Genomic DNA, 23,160 nt, shown 5'->3' with positions numbered 1-23,160 from the left:
CTGTTAGACATTCAGAACGATCCTTTTCCCCCCTGTACCTTGTAAAGCACTTAAAGCAATTAATCGCTGAAGCTGACAGCCCCAGACACCTCTAAAGTATTCTTACACCAAATGTTCAGGAGCTTGCCGGAGTGAGTCTAACACTTAGTATGGAAAGACAGAGCCAAGCACTTGAGAATAGCCATACAGGAGAGCGTTCAAAAACCAACATGTCAAGGATTTAAATTTTTCAACTGGACAGGTGCAGTTTGCTCGATGAGGGAGCAAACTGGTTTTTAGCTTGCAACCATCAGCACTAAGTGAAAAACGCATCACTTCCTTAAACTGTGCCAAAGACATTGCCCCTTTGTGGTTTGCACAGCCCTGAACATCTTGCCCATGCCTACTAGAAACTCGTTCACTGAAGTTTTATCTTTAGGTTTGCACAATTAAAGGCAATGCCTGGGAATGATGGAAAACTCATGTATGAAATGACAGCTTTGTGTTACGGGGGTGTAATGTCACATGGTCCTATAACCCAGTACCAGGGGATTGTCCTAAAGCATGGGAGCAAGCTCAGCATGGGTGCTCTGATACTATTCCCTTCTCTGCTGCCCATATAACAGGGAAAAGGAGGTGCAAGCAGAAGAAAAGGAGCGTGGTCAGAACCACTGCTTTTGGAATGGGTTTGGTTCCTTGTGGCCATTAGTGGCCAGTGGAAGTTATAACTGAAGTTGTTCTAGTTTGGCACAGTAGCTTGTATATGGCTATAGCCGGATAGGGAAGAGCAAAGGTGAGCTTTGCATATAATCTTTTCCTGACCTGAGTTCTGGTAAGTTTGGCTAACTCTAAGTCAGGTCACCTGAACTGGTTTTGTCTGGAGTTTGTCAAGACCTGGTGGCGATTATAATGCATGGAGTTCAGAAACAGGACCAGACAGATCCAGAAAACTTCTCTAGGAGCTCAAACAATATGCACGATTGGGAAATCTTAAGAGTTGGACTTTACTAGATCTTTTAGATTTGCCATGCATGCAAAAGTCCAGTTTAAAATGACTGGCCAAATTCTTGTCTCGCAATAAGGATGGTAATTTGTGACTTTTAGTGGCAGCCATTGTACTCCCTGGGGTCTGAGCATTTGACGTGCTAAGTATCATTCCAAGTGACCTGTACTGAGGTCATGGTTCACAGCTTTTGATTGCATGACTAGACTGAATCCGCACACTTCGTGACTGAGGGAAAATTCTCTCAGTTGTAGATCTTTAGAGCTATGTGATACGCTACTGACTCATGGAAGGTTGTTCACAGGAGATGTGTGTAGCACCTAGTGACCAGTACATTTCTGCTTCATACAAAGACCTGCAAGGTTTGGGATATATAGTGGGGAAGTGGGAACATGCATAAAATACTTCCAACAAGAACAGGATGCTAGTTTAAAAAACCTGTGGGATGGTAGTAGGAGGGTTTGACTCTAAAGCTAGGGACAGACATTCAAAAAGCCTGAGCCTGAATCAATTCAATCTTTGCAGGTTAGTTTAACCTGCCTACGTTGAACTGGTTTGCAAGTGCACAGACAACCACTCTGGACCAAGGAAATGCAGGCACATGCCTGCAGTGGCTGAGGCTGAAAGCCAGGGGGTGCTAGAGCAGCCCTCCGTTCCCTTCCATAGTGCTGAGCTGGGGGGGGGGGCATGGCCAGGCCCTGGCAACATGCTCTGATTAGGGAGGGCTTTCAGCCCCCACCCTACCTGCACCATCCCAGGCTTTTGCCTACTCTCTACTCAACAGGTGGGAGTGTTGCCAGCCCCGAGCCCCAGGCTAGCACTCTGAGGCAAAGGCGGGGTGTGCAGTACATGCATCTGTTGATGATAGTGAGCTTTTCAGTCTCCCTCTCCCTGCTTCTTCATACTGTCTGTAAACCTGACAGGTGAGGGAGCTAGCAGGAAGCTGATAACACAGTATTTATCAGCCCATCAAGAAAACAAAGGCCTCTCTCATTAGTTCAAGATCTTCTTAAACAGCTTTTTGCAAGGAAGGAATAGAGGTACATTACCAGCTGACCTGTTGATTAGCTCCAAAAAGCCCTAAGCGGACACTGTCCTGTCTGCCTTTGTCCTGTCCCAGTGAAGCTGGAGACATACACACACAGACACCTCTCAGCATTAGCTACCATACCATGTGCCAGCTACAGTCCGTGTGGCTGGGGTCGGGGCTGTGGGAGATGGGAGGGAGGAAGCAGGGGATCCCTGCTTGAGCAGCAAGCAGTGAGGCAGGGGTGGGGGATGGGGAGCCAGGCAGACCCTGCTGTCCCTGTAGTCTCCACCAGAGCCACGGCCAGGGAGCAGAGGGGCAGGGCCAGCCCTGCTCTCTGGAGCAGACAGCCCAGCCCAGCCCAGGGCTGCAAAGATTCTGGGATACTGGGGGCCTCCAGTTTAACTTAGACCAGGAAGGGGTCTGGGGCAGACACTGCATAAACCAGTTTGATCCAAATCAGTGCAGTCTGATACTATATTCAACCAGGTTTATCGTAAACAATTTCAGCCATTTTGAAACTGGTTTATGTGCACTGAACTTCTGATCTGTTACAGGTTTAAACCAGTTTCTGATGACTTAAACTGGTTTATGTGTCATATCTGTCCCTAGACATACTGATTTCATCTGGCTTCTGCATCCACATGCTCACTTAGGGACCAGTACTGCAAAGTGCTGAAGACCTCCTCCGATGTCAACAGGACCCGAACGCCCTACGGTCTCCCGGGATTCAGGCCCTATAAGATGTTCACACTCCTTAGGATGCTCTCAAATACCAGCTCTGCCTTTGCATGTACCATGAACAAGTGGAATGGAATGCAAAATTGCTATCACAAAGCAGCTGCGACGATGCTGCATTTCATGGACTATGGCCGAGCAGGATGGAAACAAAAACAAGGATGCTCTCAAATACCAGCTCTGCCTTTGCATGTACCATGAAAGAGTCAAAGTGAAGAATGATAGATCATAAACTAGCAAAATGAGCTCCAGTTTGCATGTAAAATGAGTAAATGAGTAGATAACACACTTTATTTAAATGACCCAATTAATTCACTCGGCATCCCTTGTAGCAGCGCTGATCATAATAAATATACCCTGCACTCAAGTGGATGAGTCCTATTTATTTCTAAAGGAGCACCTGCATCAGTTACTGGACTCATCTTGTCAGTCCTTCAACTCCAAACACAGAGTGAAAGCTACACACTCCCTTTCTTTCTTGTCTAGACTAGCACTCGCACTGCCTGAAAAGGTGCCAGGAACAAGTGGAATGGAATGCAAAATTGCTATCACGAAGCAGCTGCGACGATGCTGCATTTCATGGACTATGGCCGAGCAGGATGGAAACAAAAACAATGTTGATCCTTTTACAACAGATTTATGGTCCTCAACTTCAGAAAGCCTAGGGGCTACTTGATTCATGACAGACAAACAAACGTGATGCACTAAGGAAGAAGCTATTAGGGACGATTGGAGACTTCAAGTGGGTTTATAAATGCAGACGCACTGTGTTAAGTCAACTCCCTAAAGTTCTGTAGGGAAAAGTTGTGCTCCATGCTCTCTCTGAACTGTGATGAGACATGCATGCCATGCTGTTAACTGTGTGCAGAAGACTGAGAACTAATTACCTGCAGGAAGGCTCAGATTACTGAAAGCAAGGCATCTATCACTGAATCCTGAAGAATGGGAGAATGTTTTCCATCATCTTAATCTCCCAAAGAGGCAACTTGTCTAACAGTTTAACCAGCATTGGTTCCTGTTTCTTCTGTGTTTTTTTGGACCATGACTCCAGAATTAGAGCATTTATTTATGACCAGATAAGAGAAACTCCAGATAGCACCAGTCACCTATGGTTATTAATACGAAACAGAGAAGACTCAGCAATTATTGTATTAAGATTTAGGCTGGGGAGTGATAAACATTCGGCATAACTCATTCCCCGATAAACTGACTGGAGGAGCTGTGAAAAACTTCTGTGATGCTTTGAATTTAAATGTTTCAATTGCTGATCCATCAATGGTAGGGCTACATCTGCTTGTGCAGCACATATTTCACATGATGTATCTTTAACACTGTGTCACGGCTGAAGTCACATGGTAGTAAATATGAACTTGACTTGATTACACTGTTCCTCTCCCTTCGTTACTGTTTGCAGATAAATCTTGCTTGGTTTACGAGGTCTGGTGCGAGTGCTTTTGTATAGGAAGACATAAAAAGGGGATGGCTGGCTTAATTTGTTCTGTCTTTGAAACACAGTGCAAGAAATATAGAAAGCTACAGGAGTGGTGCCAGAAAGCTCCCTGAAGGGATCAGCGTAACACAGTAGTGGATGGATCCTGCTGACAGGATCAAGTGGACATCAGCTTATTATATTTGAAAGCTTAGAATAATGGATCATAAATTCAAACACTCCAGCACACATTTGGAAACACCATACATCATACAGCGTCTCCAGTGCCTTCAGGTGTTGATCAGAAGCAGGCAGGGAAGGTACCGGTTGCACCTCATGCTTCTTGAAAGAGATGCAAATTTGGACAAGACCTCCTTCTGCAGTCAGTCAAACGTGAAGGATGAGCACTTGATAATACTTCCTCCTTTCCCAACACTTTGCCACATCAATGGTTACTATTGAATGCAACGAAATTAAGACATGGCCAGCACCAGAGACAGATACTCACTCGAAGAAACGGAAACAATCTTAATTATAATACATCTGGGCAGGAAATCAGCACGAGACAGATCCGCGAAGTGAAAGACCAGGTGCTGCCCTAGCTTGTCCTTCCCAATAGCTTTCTTCAGACAGCACGAGTTTAAGACAAAGCCATGACTACCCAAGTGACTAACATCAAGTCATGGCTTCCTAAGCAACTGCTTAATCAGAGCCATTCTGCTCGGTCCTCCTCGGCCATGAGAGGCATGACTCCATCTTTTAGCCCAGAGCGATCATAGTTGACTCAGGCCGGCCTAGGGGTTCATAAAAAACAATCAAAGGAAATTCTGTCCGCAGATCCAGTATATTTGTCTCCTATTGAATTGCTGGTCTCTTAGAAGCAGACTTACGTACTGCTTGGAAGCGCATCAGCTGATGTTTTATCTGCCTGCTCCTCACACCTGGTAAATGAAGCCAAACTGCAATAATTCCTCCTTGAATGAGATGGAAAAAAAATTCTGGTTTAAAAGGTCCTAACCCTTTTAAAACCATCTAACTGTTTCATCTGTCCACACACTCAGCCATCTGTGAGGGCAGCCTGCCACCAATGTGTCTGAAAACACTGAGCTGCAAGTTGGAAGCACTGTGCGCAGATCACTGAGATAACAGATATGATGGGCTCCTGACTCCTTTCTACATTCATCGTGTTGTTTCAGTCTCCAGATATTCACTTCAGTTAGCTTTATGAAGTGCTAGCAACAGAATTCAGACCTAAGCAATTCCTGCCGACAAGAAAAGGAGCACGGGGTGAAAATGGTGTTATATTTTGTTCCTCTTCCGCTGCTTTACGCTCGAGGGGTAGGAGGGGTAGAGCTCGGTAACATCCGAGTTATCTGCACCCTGGTCCTGCCCTCTTTTGCTATTATAAGCAGCTTCATGTTATTAATAGGGACATAAAGGTGGCAGAGGGGGCAAACAGTAGGGGAGAGTTGTGTGCAAGGAGCCAAAATTTGTCCTCACGAGGAGCAAATAAATTGAAGCGATAGAAAGGGAGGGACAGAAGAGCTGGGGTTATGAAAAGGGTAGATATGTTACCAGAAAGTTACAGAGGGGGAAACCTCAAGGCAGGACCAGGGGGGAAGTGGGGTGAGCCACATGCAGCGGGGTACATGTAGTGTGTGCGGTGCATGTGGTGATGGCTGCGTAAAAGGGATTTGATCAGGCAGCTCGTCCTGCTCCAAAATTATCCTGTGATCTGCTAAAAGGGGACTTGATTCAGCGAATCATTTCCCATGCTTACCATGCTAAGATTTTTCATAATGGTCATACATATTTGGGGGGGTTAAGAGTCTTCCTTGATAGTTTAGGTACATGTAACTTATCTGCAGACAGCCTAAGAGCAGCCACAAGTGGTGTCATCTCCCCCCTACTCCATTTCCTGTGCTCGACTGCAAATTGAGTTCCACCCCATTAATTTTATTTATTTATTTTAAAAGTAGCATTTTTTATGACTCACCATCCTTGGCACGCCATCGCTTGCTTTGCTTCACATGTCGCTGGGTGTCATTGTGCTACTTAATGTATGATTTTAACGGGTACATAATCATGCAAAATAACCGATGCCAGTAGCTAAGCAATTCCAAATCGCAGCATTTCCTTGCATAGCCGCCGTTCCTGGTTTCTTATGGAGATTTTGAAATCTAGCGTATTTCTTTCAAAATGACAGTTCTTTTTATTTTCATTATAATAAGTTTACCTTCTCTAACCATGACTGCGAGGCTGATATCCCAGGCTACCGTTTTTAACCCTTGTTTTGTCTCTTTTACTAGTCTAGCACCTTAGGATTTTTCTGACTAATTACAGCTATAATTATACTGTAAATACCCCTTGTGGGCACTCTCGTTCCAGCAAAAGAATGATTTTTTTCCACTTCACCTTATACTGGGGGTGTCCAATTGCTGCCCTATGGGGTACATGCAGTTTGTGAGTGGTTAACATGTGGCCTCCAGACTCCCACCCAGCTACCAATGGCCCTATTGCTCCATCTGCAGCAGCAGCTGGGGTCTTGGGGCCATCCCTGCTCCCAGCTTCCCTGCATGCCCCCACCATAGGGAACGGGACAGTCCAGCATGGCACAGCCCATGGTACTGGCAGCCCAGAGAGCCCATGTGGCACGGTGTCACAGGGAAGCCCGCAGGGAGCTGAAGGAGAGGTGGGAGCCTTGCAGAGACACACCTGCCTATACACATGTGAAATGCTTCCCTGCATATGTGCTGTGCAGCGCAAAGGGGAGCACCCTTCTGTGTGCACACGTCAGGCACGCAGCCCAAGGAACCACGACCTCTGCTAGGGCTGCCCCACCAAATACGTGACCCATGGGATATGCGGCCGCTTTGAAGTTGGACAGCCCCGCCTTTCTGATTCCCAAGCACCACAGGCTCAACCAGAAAAGGTAATCGGATGCTGAAAGAAAAACACCTGAAGCTTTACAGGTATAACGACCAGCCTATCAGTTTAAACTACCAGCCCCTCAGTTTAGGATGTGGACATGTGGCAGTGTTACACCGGTGTAATTTCCTTTGGTTTGAAAGGTGGATGTAAATGATATGGGGATGTAGAGGGGCCAGACAAGCAGAGATTTCGTGGCGTCTGTTCACAGTAGACCTTATACAGCCTTGTGAGTAGAGGGGGAGTTGGGAACAGCCTGTTTGCATTGAACAAACACCCATCTCAAGATAAATAGCACTTACGCTGGTATAACACAGATTCATAGATGTTAGGGTCGGAAGGGACCTCAATAGATCATCGAGTCTGAACCCCTGCACAGGCAGGAAAGTGTGCTGGGTTCAGGTGACCCCAGCCAGATGCCCATCCAACCTCCTCTTGAAGACCCCCAGGGTAGGGGAGGGCACCACCTCCCTTGGGAGCCCATTTCAGACCTTAGCCACTCTAACTGTGAAGAAGTTCCTCCTAACGTCCAGTCTAAATCTGCTCTCTGCTAGCTTATGGCCATTACTTCTTGTAACCCCCAGGGGTGCCTTGGTGAGTAGAGCCCCACCTATTCCCTTCTGCGCCCCCATGATGAATTTATAGGCAGCCATGAGGTCACCTTCTCTTGTGGAGGCTGAAGAGGTCCAGAGGTCCTAGTCTCTCCTCATAGGGCTTGGCCTGCAAGCCTTTAACCATATGAGTGGCCCTTCTCTGGGCCCTCTCTTGAAGTGAGGTGCCCAAAACTGGACGCAGTACTCCAGCAACGGTCTGACCAGCACCCGATAGAGGGGAAATATCACCTCTTTGAATCTATTTGTCATGCATCTGCTGATGCATGATAAAGTGCCGTTAGCTTTGCTGACGACCCATGTCCACCTTGGAGTCCACTAGGACTCCAAGATCCCTTTCCGCTTCTGTGCTACCGATCAGGTCATTTCCTAGGCAGTAGGAGGACATTTTTCCTCCCCAGGTGCAGCACTTTGCATTTCTCCTTGTTAAATCACATTCTATTGTTTTCTGCCCATTTGTCCAACCTGTCCAGCTCTGCCTGTAGTCGTTCCCTGTCCTCCGGTGTATCCACTTCTCCCCACGGTTTTGTATCATCCGCAAACTTGGACAGAGTACACTTCACTCCCTCGTCCAAGTCACTGATGAAGACATTGAAGAGTATCAGTCCAAGGACCGAGCCCTGTGGGACGCCACTGCCCAACGTCCTTCCAGGTCGATACCCACCCAATCACCACCACTCTCTGGGTACTGTCTTCTAGCCAATTTGCCACCCACTGGACTGTGTAATCATCCAAGTCACAGCCTCTTAATTTGTTCACCAGTATGAGGTGGGATACCGTATTGAAGGCCTTCCTGAAGTCTAAGTAAATGATATCAACCCCTGCTCCTGTGTCCAGGTGTTTTGTAACCTGGTCATAAAAAGAGACTAGATTAGTCAGGCATGATCTGCCTGCTATGACCCCGATACTGGTTTCCCCTCAGCATAATTTTTCCTGCTGGGCTCTCACATATATGAGCCTTAATAATCTTTTCAAAGACTTTACCAAGGATGGAGGTGAGGCCGACTGGCCTGTAGTTGTCTGGATCCTCCTTCCTCCCCTTCTTGAAAATAGGGACCATGCTGGCCGTTTTCCAGTCCTCCAGGACCTGGCCTGTGCGCCATGAGTGCTCAAATATTCTTGCCAGTGGCTGTGCAGTGACATCTGCCAGTGCCTTCAGTACCCTTGGATGGAGCTTGTCTGGGCCTGCCGACTTAAACGCATCCAGTCCTTCCAAGTGCCTCTGCAACATCTCAGGGTCAACACTCGGTAGTCTGGCACCCAGCTGTTGTCTCTCTCCAACCAACATGCAACTGTAGTTTGACCCCTGTTTTTCCTAGGGTAATTCAACCCCAACTTTATATTGGTGAAAAGACCGATTACACCAGTGTTAACGTGTCATGTGGCCAAGCCCCTAGATCAGTGTAGCTTTCCCTTGTATGCAACCACTTTTTCACAGGCCCTTTTATGTGCAGAGCTAACTACCCCCATAGCCACTTGGGGGGCTGTACTATCTTATTAAAATTTCCTTCCTAAGGCAGATGTCTACTGTATTTTTTGCTAAATCTCTTATGTATATTAGCAAGAGTTAGAGATATATTAATCCATTTCACAGGGCAGCAGGGGCCTGGGAGCTTCCCATTTGTGGGAAATTAAAACAAATGAAAAAAGCACATTTGGTTCAATTCAAGCAATCACCAAACTTAAAAAAAAATTAAGACCAGGAACCTAGGGGCCCTGTTCGTGCCAGTAGTTCCTGTCTTCACAGGGGCTATAGAGCACATGAGCACTGTATAACATAGTCTAACGCTTTCTTTTGGCAACAGGTCAGGTATGGCAAATAGATGTCCTGGCCCATGCTCCAAAACTGAGAATACTTCATGTAAACCACACAGCTAGCAAAATGCCTTGCCTTGCCCCCTGGAGACACCTTTTCTGCATCCTCTCTGACTCCTGACAATTCCTATGACATGAGGACACCCTTGCACACCTGTGTTGCCCACCTATACATCTTCTCAGCCCACAACCGATCCCTTAAGGTTTGCAGGCACCTCTTCTTGTATGTTGTATCACAAACCTGACCCTGCTAGTCAGCTCTGTGCCTAGACCTAGTGAGCGCTCTCGCACACCGCTACTGCAGCTGTCCCCCGAGGACCGAGAGCCATCGACTGCCATTGCCTGCAGCAACAGACAATGGTGAATTCAGCTGCAAGAAAAGCAGCAGCTCTGCTAGGGCGGCGCAGAGTCCCCAGGAGACAACAGAATTGAGGGTGCCGTCTCTTCATGCCCGTTTTTTCTGGCCGCAAGCTGCTCCCGGAGAGCTACTGTCAGGCCCTTGGGGCAGAGTTAATATGAATTCAATTCCAAAGTGACATCGCCAGCAAAAAGGAGGTGGGGAAAGGCAGCAGCTTTTGACAGGGTGACCACCCTCCCTCAGCCTTTCTAATCTCCGGACCAAGGGATAGGAAGTTGAACAGCAGTAAATCCTGACAGAGGAATCAGCATCTGTCAGAATGTGTTAAACCTTGACCAGCGCTGGGGGGAAGGGGATGGGAAGGAAAGTGAAACAAGGAGACCACCTGCTGCCAGAACGTGCTCGGTTTTGAGTAGAGACTGGAGCAGACTCCCTGTGTCAGGACTGCCAGCCCTCCCTCCTGCCCATCGAGAGGCAGCGAGTCCTGATTAATGCTGATGAATTCTCCGTCACTGTATCCCATTCGTCCCTGGAGCAGGGGCTGGGAAAGGTGGCAAATTCTGATCCAAGAGACCGCCATCCATCTGAATTTGCTACCGGGGGGGGGGCGGTAAGTGGAGGTGGTGAAAGATGAGGGATACCAAACTGTGACAGGGCATCAAATAAGAACAGTGGCTATTAGTGGCAGCAAAGAATGGGACAGCTTTCCATGCCCACTGATGCGAATTTGAAAAATAACCATAAGAGGATGTGCTCAAGCCAAGCAACCTAAGTAGAGATGGGAGATGGTCAGCAATTCTGTCTTCACAGCAGACCCAGCCATCAGATTTTTTTTTTGCACGTGACATTTGGAAGTCTGTCTCGATGGCAATTTCATTTGCTGAGTTATGATGCATTTATTTAAAAAAACCACAGCTGTTTAGCACACAAAATTATTCATCTCTTCCTCCCTGGTTTATGAAAAAAAAATGCCTCCAGGAGCAAGCGTGTGCCAAGGCAGAAACTCATCTGTCATTAAGTTGCTGCTTGCCAGATAATAGCTACCCATTATAGCGAAAATTTGTAAAGATCGCTGCCAATGGAACACGACAGCACTCTGCAGTGGCACTTCTAAGAAGAAATCCTTCTCACATTAAATTCATTTTTCACTAATGGATGAGTTATAATATACGCTAAAGGCCCTGGACCGGCTGTCACTGAAACAACAGCAAAGTTCCCCATTGCCTTGAACAGGAGGGGCCTACAGGCCGACACTCATTTAAGTAGCAAGCCAATGCCTCAAGGTCCCTGGACATCCTGCTTATCGGAGCAGGACTGTTCACCAAGGTAAGGGAGGGAGAATTTGGCCCAAAATCAGTATCAGAAAAAGGTATTAGTTGCATTCATTTAGGCTCGGCTTACTTAGGTTATCAGGCTCATAAAACCCCCTTGGTATGTGGCACAATCATTGAAATATGAGCAATTTAAGGTTACTATAGTAACTTGAATATTTATCTAACTGGTTAGTTGACTGTTTAACTCTGATGTTACCTCAGCATAATGCTCTGAAGTCTGTGCATTTTCCTGCGTGCAATAAAACGGACTTCTCAGTGCATATCCAATGATGTAAGGACAGTAAGGATTTTACAGCTTACAAGGGTCATGATCGTGCAGTATACACTTACTGGAATATCATGCAAGTGAAGTTGCTTTAAGGAACTTGAGCAATTGTTACACATAATCATAGAAAATCAGGCTTGCAAGGAACCATAGGAGTTCATCTAGCCCAACTGCATAGAATAGCTCTGATATAGACCTGCCAACTTTCAAAAGACATTAACCTCCAAAAATTACAACAAAGGGTTTCTGTTATAAGTTATCCTCCAGACATCCTCCAGGAAGAGCTCTATGAGAGTTAGTTGCAAAAAACTGAATGATACTGTTGGGTTGTCCTACATATCAAGCATATATAACAAATGATGATTGTATGATATCCCACAGAGCAAACAACCTTAACGGCTACAATGGGTAGGGATACAAATTACATGTGAACCGGTATAAGTGATCAGAAATGAATTGAAATCTATAACACAAAAGAAGTTCAGCACATATAAACTGCTTTCAAAATGGCCCAAACCGGTTTAAGATAAACCTGGATGGATGTAGTATCAGATTTCACTGATTTAGGTTAAAGCTGTTTCGTGAACTTCTGTCCCACATCCCCTCCAGATTCAAGTTAACTCACAGTCTCCTAGCATCCCAGGATACCTTGCACCTCCCCTGCAAACCCTCCCTTGCAGGGTGGGCAGGCTAGTCTTGGCCCAAGCTGTCTGGTCCAGCCCAGCAGGGAGTCATGCTCTAGTGCCCCCCAGCTTCTGGCCTGGGCCACTGCAGGCATTTCCAGAATCAAAAGTGAATGTCTGTTCGTTTGCATATCAGTTCGATCTACGCAGTTTAGACTAATCTGTGACAGCTGAATCAATTCAGCTTTTTTAGTGTCTTTACTTAAGCAAAGAAACCTAGTGTAACTGCATTAGCCCTTCCAAATTTAATTTCTCAGCTCTCATGGATGATGTTACCTGTTGAACATCCTGCTGGAAAACACAGAGCTGCAGCCTTTGATGCAACCGGACCTTTCTGTGCTGCCAGATGCTTTCTAGGCGCCGCTGGTGATGCAAGACTTCATGTACTACATCCAAAACCTGGTGGACTGCTTTGGAATAGTTTGCCGTGGCAGTGAGGGATTCAGAGTTCCCAGGGCTCAAGGGCCGCTGCAGGACATCCAGCAAGGCCTTCCCATCTTGGCTTACCTGAAAGATAAAGAAAGAGTCTCAAGGGGGCCACTTCACTGGTGCTCATAAGATTGACTTTAACACCTGAAAGCTGTAGCATGAATAACCTCATCTAACGGATTCTTCCTTCCCCTGTCCAGCTATTCCCAATGCAGGGACTGCATTGCTATTAGAGTGAAAAGGAAAAGAGAGACTTTAAACAATTTCCATTTGATTTTTACTTAAGCATGCATCACTTGGCCTGCTTTCAGGAGTGGGCCTACAGTACTTCTCAGCAGGAGCTCAAGCACTGGAGCACAGGGGTTATATAAGGATGGAGATGCCTAGATCAGCACAACACCCTGCACTGATGTTTAGCCTCTGAAAAATTCACCGCCATGTGCTGGTGTATGATGTGTAGCATTTAGAGGCAGGAGACATATTCTGGTGAGGAGGTGGCACTTTCTAAATTGCAGGGATGACTAAGACATTTATATTCTATACGGTAAAGAAAAGCCCTTTCTGGTGACCTTTTAAATCATGAATGCAAATTCCAAAAGGTGAAATTCGTGTTCTCTCTCATTCAGTAGGATGGACAAAAAATAAAATAGAATATGGCAGTGTGTCTTTTTCCTTCCAGGAACAATACAGAGAGAGCTATAGATCTACCTTTTCAATTGCCCTGGGAAACACGCATGCAAATGTTGTGAGCAAAAACACTGGTGTGTTTGTACATGCTAGAAGATATTTTATACATGTCAAAGGGCTTTGTGCATGCAAAAAAGTGTACCCAAAGTATTTATTCTGTTCAGAAATCCACTAAAAAACTACAGCCATAAAATGCAAACTGTAATCGAACATTCCCCTTGAATTTAACAAGTGTGAGTGTTGGTATCTTTTGAGCGGCCTGGCGAATTAGGGGGCATGAGACTGGAGCCATAACCATAGTTGGAACCTGCCCACTAACCCGAAGCTCACTCCTACCACTCGCTGAGCTCCCTCTACGCTGCTGTTTGGGGCCTTAGGTTTCACAATTGGTCTGATTCTGCTTTATACCTGGAGAGGATCCAGGCCTCATTAACACCAGCAGAATCAGGGCTAGCTGAAAGGCCTCGAGAACCTGTTCTGCACCTTCTGTTAGAGCACTCTGTCAAATATGACACTTGTTCGGTTCACTTTTACATGTCATGGAAGCACGGGTGTGTTTTACTCTGGAGAATTTCCCTGGACACCTGTTAGGACTCCTGGCTAGCTGCAGTGTTAGCCCCACTCAGATTCTCCAACTCTGTCCCCGACAGGGGCTTTACCTCGTTTTCCCTTGTCCTAGGGCAAAACGCTGCAATCCCACGTGGAGAAGAAGTCTTGGGGAACAGACACCCTGTCTACTAACTCTGATTGCTCAGTGCGCCCAATGTAACTCATCTGCTCTTCAAGATACACCTTGAAGAACTGTATTTGGGGTAGGAACAGCCTTTTCACTACACAACATGACTTAATCGTGTTAAGACCAAAGCATAGCAAGATAAAGGTTTCGAACACTACAGCCTATGTGCACCTGTCTTCCCTAAAAGCTTAGCTAGGATTCAGGCTCTCCCAATATTGGGTTGCACTGCAGTCACCGATTCACATTCGTCTGAGATTCATAAACTCAGGACTGTATCTGCTCCAACTGTCTTTGTTTGAGGTGCCTGTGATTACTCGCTGAGGTCTTTCTGCAATGGGACTAGCCAGACAGTTCCCCACTCCTGTAGGGGCACAGGTAAACCCGCAGGTATACCCTCATACCCTTCAAGCTTCGATGTTCCTGTAACAGTGTTTCTTCAAGAGGGAACAGTCGGTCCTGTTGGGACCCGGCTGTGGGGCGTTCGGAAGCTTTAAAAAAGCTCCCATAAGAGTAAGCAGGAAAGGAGGAAGCGAGTTATGCACATATATGCTTGCTACAAGAAGGGGGCCAGGCTGCTGTTCTGGGAGCCGGAGCCAAAGGGCTCCTCCTTGAGTGCCTGGGACAAAGCAGAAGGGTTTGAGCTTTATTAATTTGTTGGCCTGTTTGTTGTATGAAGACTGTGTTATTTGAGAGGACTTTAGGAGCTCCTTAGGGAGCAAAGCCAGAAGCTAGCAAGTGAGGTAACCCACTTATAGCCCCCCATGGGAATCCCTCTCGCATACAGCAGAGACTGAGGTTTCAAGAGCAGCCACCGACAAAAGTCTGGTTTCCTGCTGCATTTCTGGGCTTGGCGTGTGAGTGGGAGTGACTGGGCGAGGCAAGCTCAAGAGACTCCTCGTTGTGACATGCCAGGGACGTGGTACGGACACACTTAAGTGTCTGTCCCCTCCTGCTGGAATAAACCCTGGGCAAACACATAACCAATAGCCAGAGGCGTAGCAAGATATCTCAGTGCCCGGGACTGAGATTGGGGAACAAGGGGGGCAATAATACTGATCAATGGAGAGCAGAAGAGAGGGAAGGGAGGGGGAAGGCTACCTGCCTCTGCTCTGTGTGCTCGGGCAGCAGCTGCTACAGCTCTTCTGTAGCAGCCTGAGTTTGGCTGCGGCCGCTGAGGACCAGGCTTGCTGCAGGTTGGTGCAGCCGCCCGGCTGGCACAGCTCCATGGGGTCATTCCTGGTGCCCTCTTTGCTCCCCCTCTTCCTGCCAGACATGCTTCTGGGCTGCACATCCTGCAGCAAAGGGGGGCACGTCCCACTTGCCTCACTTGGATCTCCACGGGGCACAGGGCTGCGCCTGCCCAGCTCCCTATGGCTGGTCTGTGCAGGGCTGTCCCTGCTGTGGAAACCCTGCAGGGGGAGGCCTCTCTAAGTTGGTGCCCCCGCTCCCCACTCTAGTTACTTTACTGTCATAGCAAACTAATAAAAAAGAAAAGAAAAGCTGTACTTGTGATAAGTAAAAAAATTCCCAGGTGCCTTCCCAGTCCTTCAAATCTTCTGACTTGGCAAACTGCCTTCGGTTGAAGCAGCTCTTGCCTGGAAGAGCTTTCTCTTTCAAACGCCGCAGCATCTCCCATCGCTGGACGCAAGCTACCTGCGTTCTAAACATTTGCTAATGAGTGGATCTTTAAAAGATCAATAGGCTCACGAGTCTGATTAGCTGGATGCTATGCTTCCCCCCCACTTAAGACTGAAAAAGAAGTCACTGAATTTCCTTTCAAGTGGGAGTTTTGCATTTTTCAAGGATTGTTCAAGGACAGAGGCATTAATATCGCAGCTGAGCAGGTTCTGTCACAACTTTTCATAGATTCATAGGCATTATAGATTTCATAGACATTAGGGCTGGAAGAGACCCTGGAAGATCATCGAGTCCAGCTCCCCACCCCAGGGGCAGTAAATCAGCTGGGGTCAAGGGATCCCAGCAAGATAAGCGTCCAAACGTTTTTAATGTCGCCAGGCCCCAAAAAATACAATGGAGCTGACAGGTAAATCTCATGAATGTAGCAAGCCAGAAAAAAGCATGTGTGCCCCTCTAACCTTTACATCACATTTTTAAGAGCTGCGTAGAATTTGTACGTGGCACAGCGTAACTCTCATCCCGTCGGCCCTAAATGAGTACCGGATACATGTAAAAATGAACTGATTCGGGCTCCTTGTTTGCTTGCTTCGGGCACGACAGTCCTGTTCTCAGACGCTGCAGGTAGGTGTTGCTGTAACAGGATCGTTTCCCTGTGTGCTGTTTATACAACTGGAAAGTAATTGAAAACCTGCACGTCCGCTACAGGTTGGGTCAGCACTATGTCAAAGGCCTAGCGAGCGACTAGATTAAAGGTCCCATCTGTGGCAGAACAGCAGATTGGCGGATACAGCTGAGTTAAGTAAGGGAATGGTCTCCACGGCAGACGTACTGTGCCTCGGGGGACAAACAGCAAAGCAGGCCTAGTGCAATCACATTCAGCAAGATGCTGTAGTCAGCCAGGCAGCTCAGGGCTGACTCCAGAGCCCTGTATTCTCATTCATTTCTCGTTCCCCACAATCACGACGACCATCAAAAGTAACAGAGCAACCTGCTGAACAGGAAGGGGTATCTCCACTATACCCGGAGACACAATGGCCACTGAAATATGAATTCACACTAGCCAGAGAAATCCCTGCCAAAGGGGGGAATCTCCAGCTGGCATAAAGACAACCAAGACACTGTATATACTTCTGTATCACCTCCATCACCCACTTCCACTAACTCCTCCACCAGAATAAAAGTGGTAGCAGACCTGTCAGAGGCCAGGCTGCACCTGATTTCCTGATGGTAGGAGAGGTCTTGTATAAGCAGCACAAGGTAAAACGTCCAGAATAGACCATTAGGAACCAGTGAGCTGCAATGGGCTCCCTCTCCATAAACTGACAACCCCCCTTCCAATATACTTGAATATTCCTTGGGCACAATGGGCGCCTTATTTGCACCTGGATCCAAGGAAAGCTCAAGACAGTGTTCGCGTAAAGGAAAAAGAAAGGCGCTGGGCTACAGTCCTCATACGGTATAGTCATCCAGCACTCAACCCTTCCAGGAGGGAGGAGACAATATTGCAGTGTATGAACAGGAAGCTTTGTCTAGAGCAGGACCGCTCAACATCTGAATGTACAGGGGCCGCATGCCCCTGCCATGCTGGCTGTCTGGACTCCCCCATGGGTGGCATTGCTCCACCCCACCCAGGGTGGAGGCACAAAGCTGAAGCTGGAGAAGAGAGGGAGAGTCTGGAGACCCCAATAGTAGCAGCTGGTGGGAGACAGGCAGCTGGGCAGAGCCTGCAGGTGTTAAATTAGCCCATGATGGCCACAACCTGAACAGCCCTCATTTAGAGGATATGGATGGGAGATGGGTCTCCTGAACTCCAATCCGACCTCTGCGCCCAGACGAGTGCGGCCATGCAGTACGTGGTGCGTCACATACCACACATTTAGATGTTGTCCGTGCTGCAAGGGCAACATGCTGCAAGGGTTTTTTTTTTGATATCTGGGGTCAAAAAACCCGCAGGGAATTAAAAAAGCGGAGCAGTGCATGCACAGGCAGAGCATGAGACTCAAAAGTGGAGCTGGGCCACCCGAAGCCACGCTCTGGCTGCTGGCCAGGCTCTGCGTGGCAGAATCTCCACCGCTGCAGCCCCAGGAGGACCCCGGGTAAGGTTGCTGGGGCCAGCCCAGTACTGGTCCCAGCCTCCCCTACCCTACCCGGGTAGCCTGACATGCATCAAAGTACGTGTAACACAGATGTTCCCCAGGGACAAGTAGTGGCAGCCCAAGATGTACCACCACTATTTGTCTCTGGGGAAGCAAACGTCCATGCTCATCTGGACACAGCCCATGTGGACATCAACATGTGCTGAACATATTCAGGGGCAATACACCATGCTATATCTTTCTGTGCCTCAATTCTCAAGACCTATTAGGAAAATAATAATTATCTAGACCACACTGTGTTTGATCAGTTATAGGGAGCTCTGAGGAAACTTCTCTATAAATAATACACCATTTTTAAAGGTTGCATTTAACTGTGTGTTTAAGATGCATTTGCGTTTCAGAAAGGTTATGGCCAAGTGAGTAATGGACAAAAGCCTGGCTTTAATCATTCTCTCAGGTCTTTTTTTTTCTTCTCATTTTGATCTAATGTTAAGAAATAACATTTTTTGAAAAAAAAAAAAAAAAGAAAGTCATATAAGACCTGATTTAGAAACAAGGGAAAGCCTCAGCTGGGTAGGCAGAGCTCATAATACCTTCTGGTTACCTCAGAAAGTCATCAGGGTTTTCTCTGCTTCTTTATTCAGTCTGTCCCTCCTGCAGCTCTGTGCAAGATTCAGTGTCTGAGCAGGGGCTGTCAATAGGGTCCCGTAATCAGTGCAACGCACCCTCTCTAATGCAAATGCCTGATCAACAAAGCGCCTTGGGGTGCTTTGAAAAAAGAAATAAGATAGCTCTACAGAAGGCATGGACAAATTAGACCTAATTAAAAGGGACGGGAACTTAATGTGTGTCAGCTGTTCTGCAGTAACAGCGTTGTGTGTGTATCTGTTCCTATGCCACCATCAGTGAAAGCTTAACTGGGGCAGTCTACCCCTAGCTGGAACAGGTCTAGCCTTTGCTTACCCCAAAATAGGATGGATGCAGTAGGCAGTTACTGCAGAACAACTGGTGTGTGGTAAGCCTCCGCCTCAACTTTTAATCGTAGTATAATTTGCCCTTCCATCCATAGACTAAGTATCTACATCGTGCCATGTTATCTGCACAACTTGACTATGGCGCGTGAGGGCCCAACACATCCACCGTAAACAATCCTGCTCTCTTATGCCTCACTGTACAAGGCCATAAAAATACACTAACCACAGTGGGATGAGTTTGGGGTAGAGCTGTTAACCTTTGCTTTGGCGTCTTTGTTTGAATGTAATTGTTATTTATCTTAAGACGGATGAGTGGGCCTAGATAGTGCAAAATGAAATATCACAGACATATAACGTAAGAGGTAGAAATGGGAATTACTTCAGAACTTGCTAGAGCCTGAACTACGGAGAGAGACTTACAAGGCCCATTTCCATATCTTCCTGCTGTTTAACTGAAAAATGTGAAAGGAAGGGAGTCATCGGTACAGGTGTGAAAGGGCTGAGTCCCAGATATAGTCTCAAAAGTGGACCGTGTGCTAACCTAATCCCTGCTGGAATACCGCAGGGTTAATTCTTCTTGGCTGCTCCCACGAAGGCTACTGTATGAACATTTCTATGATCATCCTTTCCTGATAGCTATGTTTGAAGCTGCTAGGGCCCTTGCAACTGGCAGGGCCAAGGGATGAGCTGTATCAACACAGCCTCTAGCTGCCCTGGCCATTAGCCCCTTCCTGGCCTCCGCAGGCTGCATTTTATCCTAGACTGGCTAAGGGAGGTGAGGCAGTTGCCCTGTAGGCAGGTTTGCTCTTGGCCAAGGGGTATGACTTCAGGTCCCATACAAATTTCTCTTACCAGGTTTAGCAGACTCTGGAAGAAGCCAAGTCCAGCCTTACTTACCCTGAAAGACAATACAGCATAGGCGTATGTAAAACACAACCTGGGGACCTCTGATGAGGAACTGTAAGGAATAATCGAACTGTGCTTGAATCCTGAAGACAAGAATAGCAGGCGGCTTCCCCAGTTGGGACACATAGGAAGACACCAGCCCTCATACCCTTATTTGCAAGCCAGCCCATGCCTGGAGAGAAGGTGAAGACTAGGAAGACCCCTGGGAGGACTTCATTCCTAGGTAAGACCCCAGGGAGGACCTGGGTCAAAATTCAGGCATCGGTTTGTTCGCAGTGAATTGCAGAGAATGTCCGCTGTTTGCAAAGGGCATTTATTTCTCATTGTGGCCTGGATCGATTCATGGAAAAAGCCATACTGGAAATCTTTACAGGATTTTTGCCAAAGTGCCGAAGGGCAGAGTTTATTCTTGTCAACCTTGAAATTGTCCTTTGTTACAAAAGCTCTTTAGGTCTCAAACTGCCTTCTGTTTTCCTGTTCATAGCCAGCATATACAAATGGAGACAAGGGTGCAATCTCTTATAGCCTCTTACTTGCCATCATACCCAGCACCTGTGATGAGGAGCTGCCATCTCTGTAACTTCTTGTCTTAAAGCCTTGTTCACGATGACAAGAGAGTACGGGGTGCAAAGAAAACCCTGTAGAAAGGATGCGGACAAGTTGAAGAGAATCCAGCGGAGGGCAATGAAAATGGTTTGGGGGCTGGGGCACATGACTTGTGAGGAGGGGCTGAAGGATCTGGGTTTATTTAGTCTGGAGAAGAGAAGACTGAGAATTTGATAGCAGCTTTGAGCTCCCTGCAGGGGGGTTCAAAAGAGGATGGAGCTGGACTGTTCTCAGTGGTGGCAGATGACAGAAGAAGGAGCAATGGGCTCAAGTTGTAGCAAGAGAGGTTTAGGTTGGATATTAGCAAAAACTTTCTCACTAGAAGGGTGGTGAAGCACTGAAATGGGTTGCCTAGACAGGTGGTGACATCTCCATCCTTGGAGGTTTTTGACGCCTGGGCTGGTCCTGCTTTGAGCAGGGACTAGATGGTCCCCATGAGGTCCCTTCCAACCCAAATTTTCTATGATTCTATGAAAACTAGCATGTGCCCTCTGCCCCTATTATTGTGAGGCTTCGTTTCATCAGGTAAAGAGAAGGGCACCCAAAATGATCAAGGGCCTGGAGCAGATGCCATACCAGGGGAGACTAAAGAGGCTTGGACTCTTCAGTTTGGAAGGGAAGAGGCTGAAGCAGGACAAGGTAGAGGTCTATAAAATTATGAGCGTATAGACCAAGTGAAAAGGGAACTGGTTGTTCACCAAGTCCCAGAATACTAGAACTATTCTGCATCTGCTGAAAGTAGGTGACAGATTTAAAACTAACAAGAGAAAGTACTTTTTTACAGAACATGTAGTTAAACTTGTGAAATTCATGGCCACGGGAGTTGACAGAGGCAAACAGCATTGCCAAGTTCAAAAAGAGACTGGATAAATTCACAGACGATAGATATCTTAATGGCTATTGAATATAATGATTGGAGTTGTTTCCCCTGGCATCTCTAACCCAGTATATGCTAGATACCAGGGAGGGTATTGAATAGGGGATTGGTCACGCTAGAGATACCCAGTTTGATGCTCTCCCTGTATAGCATCTGCTCCTGTCACTGCTGGAAACAGCCCTATTTGATGCATATGAGGAACACAGGCCTCACGCTTAAAGAGCAATGATTAGTCTCCCCTGTTATTAGAAGGGGTTATTTGGTACATATCAACTGAATTCATTGGCCAAAGAAAAGACAAAAGAGGGACAGGAGTGAAGTCACAGGTTCAAAATGAGTGCACCCAGCAGAGTACACCAGACAGTGCCCTCTGGCCCTCAAACAAGTCCAAGTAGCCAATAGACGCTGCCCGGTTAAATTGTGCCTGGAGACGTGAATGCACAAGGGACAGGAAAATGGTGCTGCAGTCTTTGGGGTCCTCCAGAACAGATCTTCCTTCCGGGTCAAAGAGATCACTAGTTTGGCTAAGACCAAGAGGAGCTTGGCCAGGAGGTCCCAGGACTTGGTGGGGCCGTGGATGGGGAGTGTATAAACAAAAAGATGCGGGAGTCATGTGGCCAAAACCTTAGAAGGGGGTGCTGGAGGAGGCAGTGAAGGGGCTGCAGCCTGGGACACTCCAGACAGACCTCTGCTCACAGAAGAGGCAAGTGTCAGGGGAGTCTGTGCAGCGTGCCAGGTATACACCCATGGCAAAAGCTCCATGGAGCAGCCACCAGCTGAGGTCCTGGCTGTTGGAAACAGGCTTTTTTATGTGCTGTTCCAGAACATGGGCTGAAGCCCACCAAGCAGAGCTATAAGCCCCGCTTGATGAGGGTGGCCACTAACGTTACTTCACTAATCACTTGGGACAACTTAAAAAAAAAACCAAAGTAGGGACAGGAACATAGTTCAGGGGTTCAAAACAAGAGCTCCAAGGGGGGAAACAGAGAAGAGCACACCAGACAGCGCCCGCTGGCCCTCATACAAGGCCAAGGAGCCCAGTGAAACTCTGCCTGGAGATGTGAACAGACCAGGGACAGAGAAGTGGCCGTGCAGTCCTTGGTGGTCCTCCCAGCCAAAACCTCCTTCCTGGTCAGGCAGATTGCCAACTTGGCTAGGGCCAGGAGGAGGTTGACCAGGAGTTCCCAGGAGCTCAGGGGACTGCCGATAAATAGTACTGCAGGAGTAGTGCAGCCACAACCTCAGCAGAAGGTGCTGGACAAGGCAGAGACAGAGCTGAAGCCTGGTACACTCCAGGTAGGCATGCACCAGGGTCTCTCTCTGCTTGCAGAAGAGGCAGGTGCCAGGAAGTCCGTGAAGTGCGCCAGGTACATGCCCATTATAACGGTTCTGTGGAGAAGCCACCAGCTGAGGTAATGATGAGGAATGGAAAAGTACTGAAAGAAGTGTATACGTGTCGGGTCAGGATGGAGGAGGAAGATGTGGGTGAAGGCTGAGCGAGAGTAACACAGCGGCCTTCAGGATAAGCTTATCAGAAAGCAGCTTGAAAAAACTCGCTTGGCTCAGTCAGACACCAAGATGAGTTGCTGTCAGACTGCCAAGACTATGTGACGGGGTGGGTTGATCTGTGTGCGATTTATCAGTTTGTAAGTTAGCCTGTGCTTTGTTCTCGTTGAGAACGAGCTGCCCCTTGCTGCTCTCCCATGGCCATGCAAAAAAAAGCGCTTCTGTTAGCCAAACAGTGATCCTGTCTGAATTTCTACATCAGCCCCCAGGATACTGCGCTAGATGAACCACTGGTCTGACCCAGTATGGCATATATGTTCTCATCAGGGATTCACTCCCATCAGAAGGCAACTGAATCAGACTATCTGTAGCAGAGACCCCAAATGCCTGCTACTTAGAAAGTGGGAAGCCAGCATCAAAGAACTGCATGTGCAGAGGCAACTGGGCAAGAGCTAGCTGCAGAGTAACATGCAGCTAGGGAAAAGCACAAAGGTTAAAGAGCAGCAGAGGAAGGGCAGCTTGGAGTTTAAGCTAC

The 23,160-nt window shown here is 47.4% G+C and overlaps 1 protein-coding gene across 6 annotated transcripts in view; it reads right to left on the bottom strand.

Moving 5' to 3' along the window:
- Positions 1 to 23,160, bottom strand: part of KALRN (kalirin, RhoGEF kinase) — a 750,361-nt gene that overhangs the window by 368,653 nt on the left and 358,548 nt on the right. For all 6 annotated transcript variants that reach the window (XM_019553787.1, XM_019553783.1, XM_019553780.1 and 3 more), the window contains exon 9: positions 12,447 to 12,677. In XM_019553787.1, coding sequence (XP_019409332.1) covers positions 12,447 to 12,677 — 231 coding nt within the window. The remainder of the gene's footprint in view (positions 1 to 12,446; positions 12,678 to 23,160) is intronic.

The sequence above is a fragment of the Crocodylus porosus genome, unplaced genomic scaffold (assembly GCF_001723895.1).
Source record: "Crocodylus porosus isolate Cpor-Errol unplaced genomic scaffold, CroPor_comp1, whole genome shotgun sequence".
Lineage (NCBI taxonomy): Eukaryota > Metazoa > Chordata > Crocodylia > Crocodylidae > Crocodylus > Crocodylus porosus.
The sequence above is the reverse complement of the archived record's forward strand: the minus strand, read 5'-3'. Positions and strand labels throughout refer to the sequence as shown.